Here is a 25,168-nt window from a genome sequence, read left to right on the forward strand (position 1 = left end):
TGTGTGCGCGTGCAGGAATACTTTGCAAACACAATCCTAAAATATGCTGAGGCCTGGGGAAACCATAGTAAACATTTGTCGCATATTTATATTCATCAGAAGAAAAGTATTATGTTTATCTTTTATAATACTTCTCTGTAACTTCATTATAGCTTAATAAAATTTAAATTAATGTGAACCAATAAAACCATCTTTAAAAAATATAGATTTTTATATGGCTTTTCAATGGTTCAACTAAAACTAGACTTTCTGGTGCAATCGAAACTTAATTTTGGCCCGGTTTCCACGTTTCATCCCTGTTGCACTTTCTCGCCCATAGAATGAAGTCAAAACCGTGCAGTGAGTTGCTTTGGTTGGAGCCAGTTCTGAAGACAAGCGTGTTAAGTCATGTCATAGAACACCGATTAAGCAAATCTATTCGCAGACAGTACGGTTTGACATTAATGATGTCCGACTAATGTGAACTTTTGCCGTTGCGCATGGTTTTTCTTTTTTGTTTAAGTTTCTGCAGATTTATGTCTTATCAATGTAAAAATAAACGTTTTTTGTCATTTGTGTGATTAAAACCATTTTGTGATTCACAGTTAGGATTGTACGTTGGTATATGTATCATAAAGTTCTTTGTTGTGTAACATTTAGAATAATTTTGTTAATTACATCGTCAAAAACAAGACCATTAAGTTTGGCATCAGAGTAACAGTTATTCGAATACAAAATTCAAATTTAGAATTTCCATAAGCAACAAACAAAATGGCCGAAATGGACGAAACATTCAGCCCGGAGCAAGAGAAGATGCAGTGGTGCGAGTTTGTGGAAAGAGAAAAAAAAGCAAGAAGAAAATCAGATGTCCTCCACAACAAACCGTACGGCTCTTGGCTGAGTCTGAATCATTTGAAAAGTAAAAGCATGAATTATTTCAACAACGATAAAGAGTATAAACGGTGTTCAGAATATGACCGAGTGTATGATGAGAACTACTCATACGACAAGAAACTCCACAGGGACGACAGAATGAATAGAAGTTCCCTAAATGTTTTCAATGAAGAGCGATCAAAAGCAGTGAAGGCATTGAGCTCATCCGTTTATGGCAGTCGTCCCTTGCTCGAGAAGCCGACGCGTGAACATGTCAATGTTGAAAGTGTCAACAAAGGATTCTTCAGGTCAAGAGGAACCAACATTCCTCTACATTCGGACTGTAGTGGAGATATTTGAAGTGTGTGATGTCACAGTGTGTGAGTATGTAATAGACACAAACAATTATAATCCTTGCGTTGTTTTTTTCTTTCACTGAGCATAGAAATACAAGTTACATCAAAGCTGATTAGCTTACTAGGTCGATGCATTCATATGCTACATGTGTTCAATACGAATATGTTCAATAAATTTCTTCAGCATTTACAGTATATTCAACAGTGTGAAGCCGATGCTTGCAGGTACAGTATTAATAATTGTGAAATAAAACGGAGTAACCTTAGCGGTTTAACAAACTTTTTTTTTTACACACAAACAGTAGGCTATAACATAATTAAAATAAACTGAAGCGTTTTCGACACGTAGCCTATGTGTGTCCTCATCAGGAATTAAATCCGCAATATACATAAATGAAAAATCGTAAGATAAATTTGACTTTGCACTACAACTGTAACGAACGATGCTCTGATACAGGTTGTAGTGCAAAGTCAAATTTATCTTACGATTTTTCATTTATGTATATTGCAGATTTAATTCTTGATGAGGACACAAGTACGTGTCGAAAACGTTTCAGTTTATTTTAATTATGTTGTATAGTTTGTGTGTAAAAAAAGTTTGTTAAACCGCTAAGGCAGGGGTGGCCAACCAGTCAGAGACTAGGAGCCTCATTTCTTACTGTGTTAACCGCAAAGAGCCACATCATACACATTGGCAGTAGCGTAGCCAGGAATTTAGAAAGGGGGGTTTTGACGGCCGGCGGGCGAAGCCCGACGGCGTCTTTGCCAAAGGCGACACCAAGGGGTCTGGGGGGCCTCCCCCAGAAATTTTTGAAAAATTACTTTGAATTTGGTGCATTCCGAGAGCATTTTCAACAAAAATGTGGGCATAAATATTCCTGTAAAATGGTGCTGTCTGGTGGCATACCGGTAGCAAAAGGATAAGATTATGTTTTCTTGGGCATTTTTCGGTAATAAAGCTAAGTCTCTATGTTTTCTTGTTGCTAATTCCTAAAAAACACAAATATGAACAAAAGAGCCGCGTAATACCGGGCAAAGAGCCGCGGGTTGGCCAGGCCTGCGCTAAGGTTACTCTGTTTTATTTCTCTACGGTTCAACAAAGCAAACTCTCTATCAAAGCTTTATTAAGATTGTTTTCCATAAATCTGAAATTGAAAACTACCGTAGCCTATGTTGCGAAATATAGAACTTTAGTTTTGCCTTAAAACCATTCATAAGTTTGAACGACTTTTGAAAGATCTCAAAAAAGCAATTCATCTACCTTGCGTATTCGCTACAGCGAAAAGGAAACAAATTGTCACAGCAACTGATTGTCTGTATAGTTATTGTGACATTTCCTGAACGATTTTCAATTTCCAACGAAACCTATTCGCGTCATCGCGAGCTATGGAACGCGGCGTCTCGCACCTAACCTCACGAATCTACTTTATCCAACATTCATAGACGGAATAAAAAAACATTTGATTTTAAGACTATTATTATGCTGAATGGTAAATCAGACGAAACATTTCGGCAGGATTTCGAATCCCAAAGAAGGCGTGGAACAATCAGAGCCATTGAGAGGATAATTTGGGCCGGTACCAATGAGATCCTTGGGCCTCAAATCAAGTTATTTCTAAGAAAAACGCGGTGGCTTCCTTAAGTTCTCGGGCCCCTTGAAAAGGTCCTTTGGCCCAAATATTGTTCTGGATCGAAAAGTCTGGACCAAAACGAAACGTGTGGATGGGAACAAACGGGATTGCTATTAGTTCTGCCTGGAATGAGGCAACAGAACCGATAAAGCATGAGCTGAGACAAACAATTCATTCCAAAAACGCTGCCAAACTGCTGGAACTGAATTGTTGAAGCTTTGGTTCAGTCAAAACAGCTCCACCTTTCGCATGTATCACAATATTTCTCTTTAATTCTTCAAAATATGTAACAAAGTACGATGTTACGAATAAACATAAGTGAGAATTGCACATAAGAAAATTAGTATAAAATACAGTTTGTGACTAATTCGGACACAAATGAAGAAAAAGGACCAAGTCAAGATGGTTTTATAAAATTCTCCAAATTTGTAAATACTTTCAGAAATATTAGCAAATCTAAATTGGGCACAAATTGCAAGCAAGCGGAGGGTTTTATAGTTACTGCTCCTCTAACTTTAAAGTTGGTCAATTCCAACGCATACGTTCAAAGAGGAAATACTTTTACGAATGAACATATGTAGTTGCACACATTTGACAAATTCAAACATCACGGCCAGGGTAGTTTATTTTTGGGGGGTGGAGGCCAATGAAGTTGCGGCATCGACCCCTGATGCTTCGGAATGTTGATGCAAATGGATCCAAATGGTCGGGCGAAAGGCAACACATGCCAACCGTATGTCGTCATTGTTCTACACATTTGAAATTTACAATGTTCACACTTTTCAGGAAATGTAAATTCACCAAGAGACAACATTTGTTGTTGAAACTCCGATATACCAATGGTTCGTACACAACAGCAACATACATCCTCGTGGTAAACAATCTGTCAATCCTAGTGAACAAACCGAATGCATTTCTTAATACTTTTACCAAAACGTAACGATTCTGGCAACACTGCTATCACTAACCATTTTCGAAGATATAATCTATTGTCGCAACTGAAGAAAAATCGAACTGAAACGTCATCATAAAAAAATGAAGCATAAGAGAAAAAGGGTCGGAACGCCTAGTCAATCTAATAAAAGACATTCAACAAAATGAAAAACCCAAAACGTACATCCTAAAGTTATATTCAGTAAACGTTTTTAAAACCAAACTCTTCTCATTTTCAGCGCTTCAGTCTAGTTTTCGAAACATTTGCTGAACATCAGTTTAGTATCTACAATATTGAACTCTTTATTTTTTGATTAAAAATTAAGAGTTTTCTAACGGTATAAAATATTGTAGAATCAAATTGCATGGAGACTTTTGTGATCCATTTAATGTTTTGAAAATAAATCACCCAGGGGTTGTAATGACTTGATCATTCCCCGCTAGATGTCACGCTGCATAGTTAGCTTGTTGGCCAATACAAGGTATGAAAGATTGCATGGCTTGAATATATTTTCAGTTTTATTCAAGTTCAAACTGGCACTTTGTTCTGTGTCCACGTGTCACAACTGTGTTACTAGAGAGGAATGTGATGTCTGAATGCTTTTTGTTGGCAAACAAAGGCAAACGCCATTGTTAAAGTTGTTGGAAAGCAGGTCACGTTTGTAGGACTGTCCAGCAGACGATTAAAACTTGAATCGGTGGAAGCTATTTCCTATATACAATGGAAAAAAGGATAACGACACCCAGCCAGCAAATCAGTGCTTTTCACAGTGATTCAACGTATGTAGTCGTTGAATTAATGTTTTAAAGAACGTATTTGACGGCTGGGACCATTGGCTCAAAACACATTCCCGTTGCTTTATCGTTTATAGACAGTGTGTTTACAAAAAATAATGTCTTTAAGATCGCTTGCATAGCCGCACCATCAGTAACCAGACAAAAACGCTGAACAGCGGAGATTACAAGTGAAGCGACAAACACGTTACAATAGATGGTTGCTATAAATAGTAATAATATCGTGGACGCAGAAGACTGCTGATTCAGCTTTGCGAATTCATTGGCAATTTCGCTGCTCAACAGTTTTACTGCCACGTAATATGGAAGAAGAAAACTTATGATGTTAATTGGCTCTCGGTCAGAGGAAAATGAGGAACATTCATTTTGTTCCAAACGCTAAAAGCCAAAGTTTCTTTTTCAATGCCGCAAGTTGATTGCTGTACATATGTCTACAGTACATGTGCGCATATGATGTCGTGTAAATCCAAAGAGTTTGCACGACGTTCAGCAAGAGTTTTCATCGCTTTTGAAGCCAAAATACTTCCGTCCATTCTCTTGGCTGCTCTATCGATACCCATAACTATTTCAAAAATAAAATGGAAAAGTTATCTCCTCGTATTGCATTCAGGCTGAAGCCAGCCGGATGCTTCTCCCGAGCAAAACGTTGGCACTTGGCAAAGAACTTGAAGATGACTTGCAGTGCAGGGCCAAAGTGTCAATGGAAGAGGTTTTGTATGAAAAGCACAAGCTGGAGATGTCGGTGCTTTTCAAAACTTCAACTGAAGTGGCACATGTGTTAGAGTTAGTGGACTCCTTCAGGCCAGAGTCTGCAATAAATAATAACAAATAAAAAAACAAAAAAAAACAGACAAAATGTACAGTTTTGTAACTACAGACCAACGATGCATTAAAAATACATTTGCTCGCCACGTTACCTCAGTGGTTATGTGCCCGCTCAAGATCAAGCGGTGCTGGTATGACTCTTGGAGTGTGCGCTTGAGAAACGCACGTTAAGGACTGCTCTCCATTCAGTGGCACCTAATAGATGGAATAATTCCCCAGCAGCAACATTTCAACAATTGGAAACTTCCCTCTGTCCATCTCAGTGACCGGGCCTGCATCAGTGGTTCAAAGCCTCTACAAGGATGCGAAACTGCCAGGAATAAGCTCTGGAAGAAGCTTTGCCAGTCCGACGGGAAAGATCATATCAATCAATAATCACTGGAAATGGACACGTGCATTTTATCAAGTTTTGTGTGCGGTAATGTATTCTCGCTGTGGATTTACAAACAATTGATACAAGTTTGTGATTAATTTGAAGGGAAACCAGCAGAAAAAGGTAACACTCACCAGCTGACTTGGAGGAAAGCTTTGATCCAGTTTTCCATCCATGAGCATTTGGACCGAATTTATAAACCAATCTCCTGCCATCAACACGTTCCAAGATCCCGCGGTTGTAGTAATACCTGGGAGAAGAGTTTAATTGTTACAGTGTGTTTTAAAACATGGTGTTTATTAATGAAAATGTATGAGAAACCATGTTGGAAGCTCTACACGAGAGGTTATTGGGGACCAAAAGCTGATTTAGCGTTTTTGAAAAAGATGAACAGCTCCAACTGACTTTTTCGTCTTCTTTCGTGTCTAATCTCGAGTAAGGATGACAAGGTGTTTCGTTGTTAACCACCTATTGCCACAATTCAAAGGTGCATGATATCATACATGGATATCGTTACAAAGGATACCAAAGATAACAACAACCACTTGTCTTATCTGACCCATGCATCGAGAACCTTATAGCAATATTTATGAGGTATTTGCTCCAGATTTTGACTCAAAAAGATCGTTATTGATAGGCTAGATAGCCTATTATTTTAATCCGATACCAATACTCTTTTTAACATCTTTTGTATGACCGCCTTGGAATCAAGCTCAGACCAACCAGCATTGTAACCCATTTGTCACTGAACTGCTTGTGTGAGGACAAGATACAGTGGAGTAGACCCTCAAAGTCAGTGAGGCACCACATTAGGGAGATTTCCCAATTCCACTCACCTCATAGCGCGGCTTAACTTTTCATATGTCATCTTCGTGTTGTTCTTTTCTTCCCCCCACATGGCTGCTACAGTGTCCGATTGTACAAACCGGAAAACGCCAGTCTCTCTGTCCTCCCATTTGATCAAAGATGGAGTGTGCTTAGGATTGAGGAGGATGTCTCGGATAAACTCCCAAAGATGAGGAGAACTCTTGCCTGAAATAAGATTGTTTTATTTATTCCCTTCGTTCGTATATCCTCGCCGTCAAACAAATATGGGAAATGCTATTATGAACTTGATATTACAAAACTAGTAAAACTGTTTAAAGTCACAGTGTGTCACAAAAAACTAGTATTACTAGTAAAACTGTTTAAAGCAAAAAATAATTTGAGAAGATTTTGTTTCCAGCAAAAGTTTTAGCCTTAGCTTATGTCGGAGTTAAAATCTTTGTCCCGACTTTTGCTCAGTTGATAAGCCAAACACAGACACAACTCCGCAACAACACGACATCTAACATGATAACTGAAACAAAAAATAGCAAATGTTTTCGGATATGTATTTTTTTACAATATTTTGTTTTATTTATCATGATAAATGCCGTAGTGTCGTGTGTTTATGGTTGAAAAAAAATAACCTCTCTACCCAAACTATATCAAACCAAAAGTTTCAAACAGTTTCACCAACCAAGCTAGTAAATAACTGGTTTTCTACGTTGATTCAACGTCTGCATACTAGCTGAGTGATATGCTAGCCGGGGGACTGATGTTGTTCGATTGATATTCGACTGATGATGGTGCTCTATCATCACTACTTGATAGTTAACAGAGTCTAATCCTATAAGTTTCATTCAGCGTTGTTTGAAGTTGATAGGCCATAGAAACAAAACAAACAATTGACATCGGCTGGTATTGTAGCCACGGCTGTGGAGTCGGAATCAACCAGTTATAAACCGAGGACTCGGAGTCGTATATTTTTCGCCCGACTCCACGCCCCAGATTGCACCACAACCCATAATAACTGTATAAAACCAGTAGACTTAATATTCATTAAAGAGAAATATAACTCGCCATAATGAAAGATAAATTTACTTATTTAGCTGATTACAACTTCCTCTGCTGGTTATAACTTCACCTCTTTCGGAAGATTTTCGGGATTTTCCAGAATACAATCGTCTTTTTGATACTTTTTTAGGTCTCCGCATGGTGGCAGTAGAGGTAGTAGGTGACGGGGGAGCGTACGAAATTTGAAAGTTCCCGGATGTTACACTTTTATCCACACTCAATAATGTGGACCACTCCTCGGTATTGGTGGAACATTCGAGCTTCAACTCTTCTGCGCGTGGGCTTCTGACTTCGTTGTCACGTGACGAGTTGTCACGTGAGAAAATCGCTTTGAGAGGGACAGCGTTGTACCGCCGATGGTCGTCCATGTTCAGCAATTGCGGCTCTAGAATAAAATGAACATAATGATAAGCTTCTTACCAGCAGCTATTTTCACACTTTAATCGTTCAGTGAATTACAGCATTTGAAGATTTTTATCTTCAAAAACTTCACTTCATTGTGTGTAAGCTACTGTACGTCCCGGTTATGTATACCATCACTATCATACGGTATCAATTTACTGGCAGACGGTGTGGTCGTTTATTGTATCAGTATGGAAACTTAGCGCAGTTTTGCATTATGTCTATACCCTGCATAGTTCAAACGTATATTGTTCTTGTTCCTGGCAAACAAAATTCTTGACCTATTGATCGTCCTGAGACAATTAGTTCCCTCTATTGTTTGTGCGCCTATTGACAGAGCACGAAGCAGAATATGATGCTATGGATCGCACTAGACTAGAAGAACAACCCACCTTGAATACCAGATGACAATCCAACTGAGTTCATTTCTTCGCTGTCTATTGTCGATTGTGACGTCACGGGGTGGTGAAAGAAGACCTGAAAGTGATAAGTCACCGCTGAATGACTGGCAACGCAGTGTGTCTATTGAAAGACCAAGTGAATCACCAAGAGTGTATACTATGGGTATATGCACTGTTGCATAAACTTTACGCAGCTCACACCAACACTCTTCAAGCGCAGTCAAGCCGTAGCCTACATGTAATAAAGTTGCATGCTATGCTATGGTATAAAACGTTGATTTGCAGGGACATTTTTTGTTGCCTTTTTTACGCGTGTATTTATTTTCACATACACTACACAGTATGCACTTTCTAAAGAGTGCACAAGCTGTTGCAAACACGCAACACTGGTCTCCTCACCTCCGTGCCGTGACTATTCAAGTCAGTTTTCCAGTTGTATACGTCATCACGGGGTGACTTGGAGGCTTCAGGACTGTGGATTCCACTGTCCGTGTCGGAAGTACACAATAGTTCTTCTGGTGGACATCCTGGATGATCAAATGATGAAGATCTTACAACTGACTTGTAAACTGGCTGGAGAGGATTTGGTGATGGATATGAAATAGAAGGTAGACTGCAGATGGACGTGGCTGTGTGTGACGTCACAGAGGGCTCTGATGGCACAGTGAGATCGGTATGTTGCGCAACAAGTGGCTTTTCTTGCGTTGATGTTGCGGAATAATCCATGAAGGTGTTGCCTTCTATGTCAAACAACGAGAAATTGTCATCCATTATGATGTCATTGACGGAATCCACGTTAAACAATTCGGATGACCCTCCAAACAAATCTGTGGACACACAAATAAAAACTTAGTCCCGGATGTTGTGTAGTTGTGTATCGCGTGTGGTGCGCTCTACACTAGGTGTGTTTCAAAAAAATATACAAAACGAAACAATATTTTGTTGTTTAACAGCCTTACTATTCTTGTCTTAACGCCCTTTAATTGTTGTAACCAGTTGTAACTCCATACTTGGACATAATAATTATTTTGAATAACTTTAGTTATTGTACCGCTCAAACGTTTCATCAAAATATCTGTGGGCAGATCTGTCAAGCGCCAGTCGACGCAGGTTTGGCTGAGATGACACTCGGTACTTTGCAGTGCAAAAATATTTTTTCTCAAACGACGCAATTGTATAAATATTTTCAAACCGCCTACGACTCAGAGGAAGTATTAGTTTTAATAATAAGCTGCTGTTCAAATGCCTTCATGAATACCAATGAAAATAAAAAGAAACCGAAGTTTACTAAATTAAAAATGTTACTTCACTTTATTTTGTAAAATGAAGACAAATTGTGCAACTTGTGAAGACTGGTTGTGAATAGTGGCAGTGATGGTAGCAGGCCGCTTGTGTTTGTGCTTTAACTCATAACTATGTGACAAACTCTCTTCACAACAGAGATGCGAAACTGTGCATTCAACACAAACGGTGAATGGCGTTTCCTGAATGTCACCACAGGAGACGCAGAACAATGAAAAAGCACGCGCATTCATTTTGGCAAAACATTTTCATAGCAAACATTTAATTTTATATTATTTTTATCAGGCTTCATTACAGTGGCCACCCTCCATGACCAGCTTGCTTTGTTGAACCGCATGCACGCCGCACCATTATGACGCAACAAGTGCAACGCGCGATGAGGCAACCGAAAGCCAGGTACCGAGTACCTTGGCACTCCCTCACAGCATGAACATTGAGTCATCCACACCACGCTGTGGAAGCTCAACCAGCACGTAGCAAAATATTGTTCACTTTGGGATATTTTCATTTTAAAGATAAGAATGAGTAACTTGGTGCACGCGTCGTTGTGTTGACGCAATGTGCACAGGGCTGTTGAGGCGATATTTTGGGGCCAGTACCAATAAGATCTTTGGGCTCCAAATTAAAACATTTTGTAATAACGCACTGTACCAAAACAAAAACGTGATTTTCACTTAAAGATTGACACAAATTTTTAAAATATTTTTTTTCGGATATTGCAATTTATCAGGGTAAAGTGATCTTTAATAAATCAAAACACTATTGTAGAACAAAATTTTGAAGCCAATGCATTGTATATTATGTCGTGTCGTCATATACAGACGTTTTTGCTATGAATGACGCTTTAATCTAAATATACAATTTCACAAAAACAATCGCATGCTTCAAGCCGGAAAATGCAAGGTATTAGTAATGGCATGAATTTAATTAAATTTGTTAAATGGAAAAAGACAGCTTTGTACTATTTCTTGAAATGTGCAATTGCTGGAAAAAATAAAGTGCTTAAAAGGTAGGATAGGTTGATTAGTCAAGTTATGCTAGAAACATGTAAAACTAAGTACTACAAATGAGTTTGTGATTATTTCGTATAGAATTCGGTTGTGTTACTTAGTTTTCAAAGGTTTTGGTACAACACAGTGTGAACTCTTTGATAAAGTTCTATGCTGGAAAGATAATCAGACAATCATATGCAGAGAGAAAGCTTTGATGTTGAGCTATCTCCCCTTTCCAATTTTGGGCTCCCTGGAGTTAAATTTTCTGCCCGTACTAATCAGAAAATCAATTGTTACACAACATTGGACGTTTGAATGATTCAAACAAAAAATAACGTTTCCTGCGGTGATAAGTTATCTGTAGTCACGGACCTTGTCAAGGAATAATTTGACTTCCAAGCGTAATTCCCCGTGAAAAGGGCGCAAAATTATCTTAAATATGTTGGTGTTACTGACTTGCTATAATTTTGGCATTGTTTAAAAATCAATACAGTTACAGATCCCGGAAAACTTTCCATCCCACCCCTTAAGTGTCAACGGACCACAGCTTCGAAAACACTGAACTGCACCAAAGCTTTAATTAAACAATAACTTACCAACTAGAAGACTGTCTGGAGCAGGGGCGGCATTGCTGGAAAACGAGTTCCAGATCTTTGGATCGCTCTGAAAACTTTCAGGCTGTTGTGGTGAAAAACAACTTAATTCTCCTTGCATCTAAAATCAAAATAAACACAAATTATTTTAACTCTTCTACTAGAAGGTGATAGAAACAAAACAACCGGATAAACATTGTGTCATACTGCATTATTTCTTTATTTAGCTCATCCAAGCTGAGTGGATGGTAAAATCTAAAATTAAGTTTTATATAAACCCAAAAATATTTTCATGTCGCAGAAACAAGAAGGGGGATTTTTAAAATACTAAAACATCTTTCGGTCTTGTTTTAGCATGTTTGAAAAAATATTCACAATATTATGTGAAAAATATTAAGTTTCGATGCTAAATAAAAACTTAATCGCTTTAACGTCATAATTAGAGTCGAATAGTTCGTGTTAAAGTCGTCTACACTGCCTCTAGTGGATAAATAAGCAATACCGAGCAGTCTTTAAGAGGCGTTGGTTCGGAAAGCAGCATGAACAAAGTAATTAAAACAACCTTGTTCTGCAGTTGAAGCCTACCGGGCAATTTGCTTAATAAACATGAATGTAAGAGTTAGGAAATAAAGAAAAATTGTTCAGCTGAGTTGAAGTGATCATTCTGTACGTTCATTGAGAACTGGTAAGACACAGAAACTTTGGCTAAAAAATCACGTCCCACCAAGAATCAATTTATTCATCACTAACCGCAAAACATATAATAAACATCAACAGAGCGCATAAAAATATGTTAAAGTTGAAAAAAAGCTGATCAACTTTGCATACTTGTGCCCTGCATATTGATTCAAGAAGTTTTATGATATATTGCAATTATTTAAATATAGGTTAATGACTAATACAATTTGCCATCAGGGCACTGCTATTCATTGAATGACAAAGCCCTTCAACGTAACTTATAGAAAAATTACGTAGGCTTAAAACAAAAATGAAGGGAAAGTTAAACAGATTGATGTGGAAAGAAAGCGAAGAATATTCAGATCCATTAAACTTTTTGCAATTATGTTAATTTTTACGTCATAATTTGGATAAATATGCCGATTGAAATATGCTTTCTGAATAAATATGTCAATATTGTGGAGTGCATGCACACAGCTGTTGTTGATAAATATCAAATCTTATAAATTTCGTCCCTTAAAGTCTCCGAGCATCATTACAAAGTCAGCATAAATGAAATTGAAGACTTGAGTTGAATTGAGACTACAAGTCCAAAATATGACTTTTGAGATGAAGCAAGGTAAAGTTCCTTCAACGTTGTTTAATAAATAAATTCCAGCGCCTGCTATAAACGAAATTAAGGCATTTTTTAAATAAAATTTTGCTCGGGACAGACATTGACCATCATACAACATATTTTTGGTGATAAAACTCAATTTCCACAAAATATAACAAGTACGTAGTTCTTCAATTTGTTTACCGAAACAAAACTGTTTAGTTGTACATTCTCTGTGTCATTATCATACCGTAACTATTCGTTCATAACTTTTCATACCATAACACAAAACTATGAGCGATACGTAAATACAAACCTTGAAGCTTTTGGTGGTCCGATCCTGGGATGCTTTTTGAGGTACTACAAATGGAATATTTCAATTGTTATGCAACAAAGATTTTTAGTACGCAAAACAAAACCTTTGCTATTGGTAAAAATAAATTAGTTACTTTATTGTTTCTAACGGTAGTCTCCCAGCCATCAAATTTTGTCTTATGTAAGCTTTCTATTAATTTTCCTATGATTGTACGTTGTCAAATAAAATTATACTTTACGCATTTTTATAATGGGCGTCAGATTTTAATAAAAAACAAACTTTTTCTGTTAATTCCTTTCATCAAGCTGGCAATCTGCTTTGTATCTTAAAAGTAACTAGTTGTATGCAAGATCTACAAAGAACGTCGCATACAATATTATAAGCCACCACAGAAACACAAATTGTGCATAAGACACCCACTATCCTATCATATTCAGCTGCCTCCGCATCAAGCTACATTCTATATAAAGCAGTCAAGCAATGTGCTCTGTGGAATGGGCTACGTCAGTGCTGCACAGAACTGATTGAAATATTCAAACCATTCAGTTGTTATACTCCGGCCCAGAAAGTTATTGAGTCAGCGCAGCCGCGTCACGTGATCTCTAGTTGGCCTCAACCAGCCTGCCACCGCGTCACAATCTGTTAGAACCATTGCTTGCAAGTCTACAGTTTGTGATAGCAAAAAACTTTTACAACAAAATGAATTTAAGAGCAAAATACTTGAAACGACTGGTTAACTATAACCAACCTTTTGTCGTTAATCTAATAAAGAAATAAAAAAACCCAAACTGTAGATACCAAACTCAAACTCAGCAAACACTTTAAAAATAAAATGATAATACAACTGGCGATGGAAACGGTTTAGTTTTCGCATCAATTGCTGAACATGAGTTTAAAATCAACTTATTGGGTTGAACTTGCATTTGTTGGACCACAAACTGGAAAAGAGAGTCAATGATATTATGAGACCCCTGCTGCATGCCCCCGGTTGCGCAGCGTGACCGTTGTTCTGGGTGTTCACTTTTTCAGTAAACTTTAAGCATTGTCTGCTTGAATTAAAAAAAAACAAAAAAAAACAGTGAAGCCGACTTGGTTGAACCGCACCCAGACTTTTTTAAAGTTCTAATAGACTAAAGTTTGTTGAAAAAATTGAACACACAAAAATGGTCATGCTATGCCATTGCTTGCCCGACACTTGTGTAACTACTGTACAGACATTTTTTTTGCCAACACAGCAGGCTGCTATTACTGAAAGACGGCTGTTTTCTTGCAAAAGTGTATGGTAATGATTTTTCTTACAAAACATGCATTTCCCATCTCTGTGTCTGTTCCTGGCGTAGCTAACAATGCTTAGAAAGAGTAGGAAACTGACCATTGAAAGAAAATGAATCAAAATGCAAGCTGGCAAAATCCCACACTGATTCTTCTCAACCAAAAACAATTCAAGGAAAGAGCCTTTCGACCAAAACAGACCAACAATCGTGGGGCAGACGGCCCAATAAAGTTTGTTTTTAAATTTTCTTTAGTGAAGATAACGAACGGTAACATTTTCACAGCATCAGTGGCGCAGAGTGACTGTGTTCTTGTGTGTTCACTTTTTTCAGCAAACTTTAATCTGCTTGTATCTAAAGAAGCCTTGGGTGCGGTCCAACCGAGTTATCGTCATTGCTTCTTTATCTTTTACTTTTTGTTTTCAAATACAAGTAGGCTATATGCAGTTTATTGTGAACAGTGAACACCCAAAAAAATGGAGTCGTCGGACTGATCAGCATGCGACAACTCAGCAAGTGCTTCAACTCAGCAATCACATTTCAGCTTCTGGCAAGTCAACAATTGAGATGTACGTGCTCACGTCGGACTTGCTTGGTCATCGTTTGTCAAACTCATTTTGTTGACCAGTGACATTCCAAGTTTCTGCTCGCTCAGTTGTCGCTTGCTCAGTTCACCATTTTCCAACTTCAGCCACTTGCTCAGTTGTCGCTTGCTCAGTTCGCTGTCTTGTGGGAGACTCAAAAGATGGTCACGTCACGCCACTGAAAGTGAGCTAAGGATAACGTGTACTTAATAAATAAACTGAAGTGAGCTTAGACACCACCTTTCAAAAGAATTGTGGACTTTCTAAAGAAATGCACATTGCTCATTTATATGCTTGTTAACAGCATACCACTAGCATGGGGCGAACAGGTGCCGCAAAAAATATAAAAAATTTCTATTTCAAGTCTATGAATTATATTTTGAACAAGAGATGGTTTTTCCAAGACAGCAAATTAACCGTTATTTTACATTGATTCAACGTATACAGACGTTAAATCAAGATAAATTATGGCTGAATTGTGGTCTAGGTTAATCAAAAAAAAATAATAATAAAGTAAAAATAAAACAAAAGTTTAATGCTTTGAAGCCTGCTTTTGCTTTGTGTCTGTTGAATGCTTTGCTTGATCAAAAAATGCAGCAACTGAAAAATATTTGACAAGAAAGGATTTTTATTGCTTTTGGAAGATATTTTGAAAAACTTTGAAAACACTGCCATATAATGTCATACCAATAATAATACAAAGTAAAATCGATTAAATTTTGAGTCACACTTTTTTGAATGGACAACCGCTTAGCATGGCATCAAAAATTTTCAGCTCCATGGCGACAAGTTGCTTACAGCGCAAGAAATTGTAACTACAATTTCCATGTCTTTAATTTTTGGAAAAATATCATTTTCTTCTTCGTGTTGAGAAAATTGCTTTTGGGGAAAATTTCACGGCATAGCAAGAAGATATTCATTGAAATTTTTCTATAATTTCTGCCCCCGCTGAGTGTTATTTCGAGAACCAAGTCCCTCATGCTTCGTAACAGTTTCAAATCAAGGATACTTGTGAGATTGACTTCTGTCACATGACGTCATTCACCGATTGATAAATTTTCACGATAAATTAAAATAAGAGATTTACCAAGAAAAATTCTTGAACCTTTTGCATGATTTTTAGTTGTGCTTGAAACAAACTTGCTATGTTGGAATTACATTGCTTCAGGCCAAAATATTTTAAGAATATTTTAAGGTTTAGTAAGATTTTGTTTTGGTGCAAAATTCCTTGGTTTTGTTTCATTTCGAAATAAAAAGTTTCGTTTCGATTCGATTCTCTGGGTAACGGATTTTAAGAACTGCACTCCATTCAGCGGCAACTAATGGATGGAATAATTCACACACAACACTTCAACAACAAGCGGAATCTCGGCCACCGGGCGTGTGTGAGTAGTTCAAAGCCTCTACAGCAAGTATGCGAAACTACCAGGATTAAGCTCTCAAAGAAGCTTTCTCAGTCCGAGGACAAAGAGTCCCATAATCAATCAATCATGCCGTTTTTAATTAATTGTATTTGTGAAAAATTTAATTTAGTTTCCGCCAAACGCCAAACTATTCTTCTAAAACAGCAGCAAAACAGAAGAATTTTCAGCAGAAGCTAAAATGCATGTTTAAAACACTGGAAGCTAGTTCTCTGGGGATCTAATCAACTGCAACTCTGTTAATTTGTTAGAAAAAACGCCGAGTGGTGTTTTCTTTTGAAGCTTTGCACAACTTGAAAATTACACCAACAAAGACATCAGGTCCTTGGCAAGTCGCAAGAACTAAAAAGGTAGTGAAGTAATTGGTGCACAAAAACTAGCGGAGGAATAGAGGAAAAATGCGATTTTGTGCAAAACTTTCTTTACAATGGATTGAGTTTCGCTTTTAGCAGCATGGTCGTTGCTTACTTCACAATGTTGATATTAACGACCTGTTTTAGCCTGATGCCGCGAGTTTGCTGTGGTAATAGAGAATTGCACACTTCTTTCTTTACGTTGTACACGAACACGACTGTCAGGAATCGGTAAACTCCGAAAAAGTGCATTTGCAAACCAAAATCCACTCAGAAACAGACTGAAGTGGAGATCGCCTAAGTTGTTTTCGTGACCTAAAGCCTCAAGATATTTCACCTCGTAAAAGGCGCAGTCGTTTAATCGACCGGCTTAAAACAAAGTTTTATTTTTTTAAAACACTTGAAATTGCGTATCTGGCCCGCTTTACCTGATGTAAAATAAATTATACCAGGCTAAGTACTTGTCTGGGAACACAAACGCATCCTAAGCACGGTTGCGTTTAATTATACATTGTTCGCAAATCAACTTTTGCTGATGTTGTAGTTTGCCTACAGCGCGTAATTCATTTAATTATAGAAAATAAAAATTGGACTGGGTTTCTTCCTCATGTCAATTGATTGTCTTTAGACGTCAGAGGACGATAAAACATTTACAAAAACATTTCACTTGAGAACTTCAGGCATTGCGCCAAAACGATTAACTTTTTAGTCTTGTGACTCGCTTAGAATGGAAAGTTTTGCTTTAGAGTTTAGACCGATTCCTGACACTGCACAATGCTGCAATATATTTCCATCCGCACTAGCAACCATGTCAAGCTTAGTTCGATGCCGACGTTTCGCTCACAACTTCCAATGAGAATCTTCAAAGGGAATGTGCTCCACCAAACACTTTTGCCACTTTAAGCAAGACAGAACTGAAGAGAACCACATGGTTTTGAAAAAGTCTTGATGGCTGGCGTGGAGGCTACACCGGTAAGGTTAGCGAAACACAATGCTCGCTGTTCTATAGTGAGTAGTCAGGTAGTGCTGACACCAGGTAGATCGCTCCTTCTCAACAGAACAGGTGCTGTTATTAACAACCTAGCTCACATGTTCAGCAAACAACCTAGCTCACATTGTAATCTTGTCTTTTTTTTTTTTCGCATGTGCTGATGATGTAAAATAAAAGAACTTCTTCTTCTTCTTCTATTTAACCTATGGTACGACTAAGAATTTTTAAAGTTAGTAGAACAAGTGCCAGTCTAGCAACATTGGCTCCTGCAACCTTACCAATAAACAATTCGGTCATAATTATCAAAAATAATAGGTTTTCTGCTAAAAAGATGAACAAATGCCAAAATTCAAAAATTTAACATAAAAACTGCTCATCTGGCAACCCTTTCGGAAAAATTCTATATTATCATAGTTTGTTGTTGTTGTTCGTTATTGGAAATTGTATTTTTCCCTTTTGCATCATATTCCCGATGGGTTTTCATTAATTATTACCCGGCTAATATCACTGCTTTATGACGAAACAAGCAACCATCATAATTCAATTCATAGTCGTATTGTTTATTCATTGTCCCTCTGTTCGTTATATTCATTGTCGTTCTAAAAGGCTTTTCGAGTGACTGCGCGATTGTCTGTCTTGTTCCGCCTGGAATCGATCCCACACCGAAGCGAAGCAACAGCGAAAGCATGAGACAGTTGGAAATTGGATAGTTTTAAAAATCGTTACAATAATCGAAATCTATTCAATTATTTCAAACAAATTTTTGGTATTTTTCTTTATAACAACTTTTTGTTGACATCTTAGCAAAGTATTGAAAAGCCCCATTTATGTTACTTCGATCCTTAGTACAAAGTACAACTTATTCATTGCTTGAAGTTTACTCGTATCACGACGCTTCTATCATGCCCAATATGGGAATATGAAATGACCTTTGACACCGCGATCCAGCACATTTCAAGGATCGAAATTATTTGATCATGATCATAAGACAACGGGGGGAAAAGAAGAAAGGATAAAATTACCAACACGAAAGGACATTTTTACAACTGGACAATTTGCAATCTTTACTCAGCCAAGAATTTCAGTCCTTCGCTCAACGTTAACAAATGTCCAAGCAATGTTACATTGTGTTCAAACATCTCGTGAAGAACTGATACTTTTTAAATTATTTTATCACACTACGTTTTCTTTTGGGTCATCGGTAAAGTCATAAGATAAAAAGTTAAAAAGATAAAAATAAAAAGCTTAGTCGGGAAGTTTTATTTGGGAATGTTAAATGAGTGGAATTTTGTTTCAATGTGTTGAAATATAAAGCGCCCAGGACCATAGTTTGCACTGTGGATGTGGCGCTATATAAATGTTGTTATTATTATTGTTAATACAGTACGTTTGAAAGTTTTTTTTGTGTGTGTTGTGCCTGTATATAATTTCAAATAAAAAAAATAGAAATTTCTAAACCAACTCAACAGTGGCCGAGTGGTTTTGCTTTCGTCTGTAGTACTGGTGCGTCTGGGGTCTGACATCGATTCCAAGTCGGGTCATGCAGAAGACTTTAAAAACGGTACTGATTGTGTTCTTTCTTGCATAACGCAGTGAGAATAAGTCGAGTAATAAGGTGATGATATTGTAAACCTGATAAAAAATTAAAAATGAGCTCTGTCACTAAAAGACCTGAGCTGTTGTAGAGCGACATAACATTATTACTATTATCAAAACGAAGACATATCGGTACTCACAAGTTGAGTTGAGCACCGACAAAGTATCTACCAACACCTGCATGTACCATGTGCAAATTGACGCATACTAGAAAATTGTACTTGTTATGATAACGTTGAAAATTGTCAATTTAAACTTTTAAATCTAATGTAAAAAGTTTATTTTTATTTCTGGTAAACTTGGCAAAAGTGTTTTGGGCTTCAATAGAGCTTTCAGGATGGTTTTCAATATAACTTGATTTCGCAGGCTGGCATTATTGTATCATTGTTGCTTAGCGGGTAGGCGTGGCAAGTTGACGACAGCACAAGTTTCTGGAATTTCTGGAAGTTTCTGGAATTCCCAACGTGATCACGTGAGGTGTCGGCTTTAAAAAATCTTTTGGCGACCAGAGCAACAGAAAGCAGTCGCTGCAAACATCTTAGCGATGGCAGCGTTATTACGACGTTACTTCTCGCAATCGTGCCATCCACAGACGATGACGTCACTTGGTTGATGACGTGTTTAAACTTTTTCAATAGTCAAAATAAAACCAAGCACCAGTTTAAGATTCAGGCTTGCAGCTTTTGGTTTTAATATCATGTAACCATCTATTTAAAAAAGAATTTTTATGCGTGTTGATAACATCGGAGTTTGCTTTATTTGTTCGTTTTACTTATTTTTCAAATTTTATTTTTTACATGTGCTAGCTGAAGATGCTATTACTAACTTATAGCGAAATCGATTCTTAATAAATTACACTAAGAATTTAGATTGTTGTGCAAATGCCAGCGTTTGGTGAATGCAAAATAGCAGTACCTACTAGCGGGGTGATGAAGATGTGTCACTATAAACGGACAATAGACGATTTAATTTTCACTTTTTCCTTCTCTGGAAATCCTTTGACTACAAGTGACGTCACAAATTATTCTAATTAACAAAGACAGAGAAATTATTTCGCAGTGCAAGTCAGCACAACTCAAAACTGGGCAAGATTGCAACAAAAACTATTTTTCACAAATGTGGTTGTTGCTACCGTTGCTATAACGTTTATATAACGTAACCACCAAACATGAAACATCGTTGTAAGACAAATAAACTACCATCTTAAAGAGATACTGTTCTATTTTTAGTTATCAAATATTTCTGAAATTAGATGTCTGCAGATCAACAGCCCACGACGTTGAGCGATCACACGACGTTTGTTTGACGTTGATTTACTTTGCATGGCTCTGTATCTGTCATAGCAGAGAAACTAATTACAAGTTTGTGTTGTGGGGGGGGGGGGTGTAGCTCAAGACACCACCGTCTGTCAAATTAATGTTAATCCATCAAGGAAGTACCAGCAACACCTTTTCACCAAAGGTTAAGGTTGAAGGAAGAGTCCTCAGGTGAAAGTCAAAGTTTGATTTTCGTGAAACCAAGATGATGTTGAGGAGTTATTTGGAACGAAAATTATGACAGGATAGGCTCGCGCGGTTTGGAATTGCATTGAGAAATGCACTCCGATGGTCTCTTTCATAATGATGATAAAAGTTAGTCATGAGTATGACATCACAATCATTGTCATGTTAACGAAGTGCTTTGAGTTTGCAACACTTTGACTTGTTCCTACGCGTTTGTGGCGGAAGTGACGAGTATTGCAAAATATTTGCATCACTTGCTCGCTACTATTGAACTAGATCGCGCGTATCATCTGAATTGGCCATGTGCGGTTTGTGACGTCACAAATAATTAACAATAGGTTGTTTACCAGAAATGTGCTGTGCAGTAATTAACCCTTACCATTAGGTTCCTTTGCGTCAACTAGATCCGCGGATATCGAGTGCTTTTTCCATTGTTTCGTGTCAGAAGCGTCTTTCTCGTGTTCATCGAGCGGCTTTCGGTAGCGTTGGCATTGTTCTCTTAAGTCACGTATTCTGCTTTCGCAACTTTCGTCATCAAACGGGACTTCCGGTTTATGAAGAAGCTCGCTCTCTCGAGACCGAGAATCATCGCACGCCTCAGCGGGATTCGAGGCGTCGATATCCGGCAGTTCTGTTTCACCATCGCTGAGGTATGAGGTGCTCACCAAACAAGGGTCGCTGCTTGGGGATATGGGAGTGCATTCATGGTTTTCAACAGTTCGCAGCGTCTCCGCTGTCGCGCGATCGCGGGTCGCTTGTTCCAACCAAGCTTGCGCGAGCGGTGTAGTGTCCGATAAAACCGATTTCGGCATCGATTTGCGCGACTTTTTTGATTTGTCATCAAAGTTAGTGTGGTGCCATTTCAACCTGTGCGGTTTGTTCCGGGTTTGATTGGTTAAATATCGCCACCTTGCGGATGTATATTGCGACTTGCAAGAGGCTTTTTTGTTTTGTGTTTTCTCAACTGGTTTGATTGTTATTTTGCAAGACTTTAACAGTTCCGCAAACTCGGTAGAACACAACGACTTCGTCGTGGATGGTGATTTCGATTCGGACGATGACGTAACAATAGCGTTAACTGATGTTGTCACTGATGGAGTTCCAGTTTTTAAACAATCCGTATATTGGTTAACTGGTTTACAGCTGGTCTTTGTATGGTCACTTGATTTGCTCTCATTGGCCAGCAAACAAGGAACAGATGGCAAACAAAAGGTAATGGTATTTAAAGAAACACCAGCGATTGTACTGGTAGTTTTTGGAATGTTATCAACATGTTTTTGGTTGCTTGTTGGTGACGGAATCCTCGTTGTTGCCAAGCAACGAATGTGGTTGTCACTGGTGTCATGATTGGTGAATGAAGTGGTTGATAGGGTCAAAGGCGAACGCCTGCGACGAATGTCTAATGATGAATGGCAGGTGGACTGATGATTGTCTTCGCCATCGAAGCTGGAAAACAAGAAATACATTTGTAACAAACCGCCAACTTGATCAATTGAAATAATAACTTTAACTGCTACTGAGAATTGATGATCAATAAATAGTAAATAGGTATAACATTAATAAGAATCAATGCGTTGTTCCTAATAAGAATGCGTTGTTCCTCAGCGTTAAGCAGAATGCGTTGTTCCTCAGCGCTTTACAAAGCAGACAGTGTCAGCGCAGCCGTATAGAGACGCAGCCGAGTACCCAGGGATGGAGGAACCACGTGGGCCTCGGCCCACCTACTTTATTTTCTTGGTGGGCCTGGCCCACCTACTTTTGAAAGCCAAATTTCTTTGAAAAGGTAGCGAAAACGGCAAATCAGAGAGGCAGTTCCAAAAAAAGGTCTTCACTCATTTGATACACAGCAGTTTGATTATCTTTGATAGGTCAATGATGAAATCCACTCTTCAAACTTTCTGTTGAGTCCATTGTTGATGTGCAGCACGTATGAGTGTGGTTGCGTGTGACTGGTGGAGAAATCTATCATATAATTATTCTCTATGCTCTCTATGGTTAGAACAGTGATATCATTACATATGCACGTGCTGTATAATGCCGCATATTATTACTCCCAGGTGGTATTATAACTGTGTGTGTATTGTTGCCTTTTTATTTGTGTGTACATCTCCACATTTCGTACAGCGCTATAGAGCAATTCAACAATTTTGTAATTTTTTTTTGACCAAATCAGGCCCAAAAATGGAAAATTTTACCTGTTGGCACGAAAGGCAATTATGAAAACGCAATGTGTAAACCAGGGGTTGGCAACCTTTTTCTAACAGCGGGCCAAAGCCAAACTTTACATGGTCTTGGCGGGCCGTAGCCTATTAATTCCAGTTTTGATAGATTCAGAGGCATGATTTTATTGACGTAGCCTAATGCCTTCAGAATATCGACTAGTAATATCCTTGACGGGAATCAGCTGAACAAATTCTTAAACATCCAAATCTTTGTTTACTGCACGCACAAATACTGCCAGCTCAGCTGTAGGCTTATCTGTCGTGTCTGTGCTCTCATCTATGGCAAAAGAATTAGGTAGAAAAAGAATTGTAGCTAGCAAAAGAATTTTCTGATTTATTGCTTTTCCTTTCCTTTGTAACAGAAAAGTTTGCTGTTTTAAAGCTATTTTTGAGTAGATTAACTTTGCCGTTACTTGTTTGACCCATGAACTTGGAAAAAATAATATGTTTTGTATCATAATGGCGCTTTATGTTGAATTCTTTGTTTATACAAACAGAAACGCTGCAAATCAAAGACGTGGGCCTACTAAAATGATTAATGAAAAGTACTTGTTCTTCCATTCGATTATACTGTAATAAACCACTGGCCTGGCCACATATTATAATTTGAAAAGGAGCGGCGGGCCGTATGATTTTTCTTGGCGGGCCGTAGGTTCCCGACTCCTGGTATAAACGATTTCAAATATTAGAAATGCAACAATGTTATGGGGGGTCTGGGGGGCTTCGCCCCCCAGAAGTTGGATTGACTTTGACTGCTGCGCCTCTGGGCCCACCTACTTTTAAAATGGTTCCTCCATCCCTGAGTACATCCCGGATAGCAAAATCTGTCATTTTTACATTAATTCAACGTCTGAGACGTTTGAATCAATGTAAAAATGACGGATTTTTTTGTTTGGGATTATTCTAAGTTATTTTAAAAATGCAAGTTGTAAAACTTTTGAAAAGTATCACAAACAACCGTAGCCACTAGTAAGATTAGTTGAAACGAAATTCAATTTATAATTCGACACAAAATCATAAATAAAAACCCGTCGAAGCATAACGAAATATTTTAAATGCTTCAGCACTAAACTATTATAACCTTGGATAAGTGTTGAATCGTTTACTTGTGAGTGGATTGTCAATTATAAATTAAAACTGTTTTGCTTTCGAGGCAAAAAGATACCAAGATAAAGAATTTTGCGTCGAAGCAAATTATTTCGAAGTGCGTCTGTTTCGAGCAGTTCTAGTCCGCTATAACCACATACAGCTTTCTACAAGATGAAAAATGATTTAAAAGTTCAAAATTTAAAACTTGAAATAGACATCAATTACAATTCCTGGTCACCATCCTAGAAATGTACACCTTGGAACAAAAAAGGTTTGCGTAAAAGTTGTGCTATTCTGCATGAAAACAAGCTTTGTAAGAGAAACGATTTGATCTGGCGCTGGCAGAACACGGTTTGATCTGAAGCCTTATGAGGTCACAAGAGAACAAGGAAGAACAGCTTAATCGATCAATCACCACACGAAACCAAAACAGCGAACAGGGTTTCGTTTTCATGTTTGAATAAAAAAAAAAATAGAAAATTTTAATTTGGAAAATGGCACATGCACATGTCACGTCAAACACAATTGGAAAACACCCAGTATTTAGAGACGCCAAAGAATGCAAAACCAGATCACGTTATTACGGGACAAATGCCAAAGATAAAAATAAATACCAAATTTTTACCCAACAAAAAAAACTCCTGCAGTTTGAGATCGCGACGGATCGCTGATTATTATTAACAACCGTAAAAAACATGAAATAGAAATGAAAAGTTATTGAAAACCAATACAAGCAAAAAAAATGGTAAAGGAATTGCAAGTTCTGATGTCGCTAGCATGACGAAATATTTTGTTTGAAATCTCTTAACTTTGAAAGCATACACACACAGTTTGCGAACATCCTGAACTACGAACAGTTCATCATCCACGTGAACAGATTGCATACAAATCATGGGTGACCCAAATGTGAACATTTTAACCGCGTCTGTCTATAATGTTTTTCGTTTTCTCAACAATTTGCAATAACTTTTAACTTCATCAAAATTTCTTATGAAACAGCTCAGTAGAATGTCGTCTGCTTTAACAAAGCAACAAATCAAGTAAAAAAAACAACATTTGCTTCGAGTAGGTATCGAACCGGTAAAACTCTGAACTGCCAATTTGATAGTACACCATTTTGGGTGCTCCTGAGATAGTAGGGCTATAGAGTAAAACCAAAAACATTGAGTCCACAAGTACTAAAATTTCAACACAGCCACAGTTGGTCAAAGATACAA

At 37.9% G+C, this 25,168-nt stretch overlaps 2 protein-coding genes across 3 annotated transcripts; one reads left to right on the plus strand and one right to left on the minus strand.

Moving 5' to 3' along the window:
* The first annotated feature begins 690 nt into the window (after positions 1-690).
* On the plus strand, positions 691-11,257 carry LOC145781058 (cilia- and flagella-associated protein 90-like). Of its 2 annotated transcripts, none has more exons than XM_082592782.1 (2): positions 691-1,232; positions 11,234-11,257. In XM_082592782.1, the coding sequence occupies exon 1, from the start codon at positions 751-753 to the stop codon at positions 1,210-1,212; it is 462 nt and encodes a 153-aa protein (XP_082448908.1). In that variant the 5' UTR covers positions 691-750; the 3' UTR covers positions 1,213-1,232; positions 11,234-11,257. The 2 variants fall into 2 exon arrangements, with proteins under 2 accessions (XP_082448908.1, XP_082448907.1); XM_082592781.1 differs by lacking the exon at positions 11,234-11,257 and adding an exon at positions 7,774-7,890.
* LOC145781056 (uncharacterized) lies at positions 3,092-13,031 on the minus strand. The gene is made up of 8 exons (XM_082592778.1): positions 12,923-13,031; positions 11,337-11,454; positions 8,846-9,273; positions 8,438-8,522; positions 7,714-8,028; positions 6,602-6,797; positions 5,900-6,015; positions 3,092-5,376 (listed from the first exon to the last, which is right to left on the minus strand). Exons 2-8 carry the CDS (start codon positions 11,452-11,454, stop codon positions 5,174-5,176), a joined length of 1,461 nt encoding a protein of 486 aa, XP_082448904.1. The 5' UTR covers positions 12,923-13,031; the 3' UTR covers positions 3,092-5,173.
* Positions 13,032-25,168: the final 12,137 nt, after the last annotated feature.

Source organism: Aplidium turbinatum, chromosome 12, assembly GCF_918807975.1.
Source record: "Aplidium turbinatum chromosome 12, kaAplTurb1.1, whole genome shotgun sequence".
In the NCBI taxonomy this organism is placed as follows: Eukaryota; Metazoa; Chordata; class Ascidiacea; order Aplousobranchia; family Polyclinidae; genus Aplidium; species Aplidium turbinatum.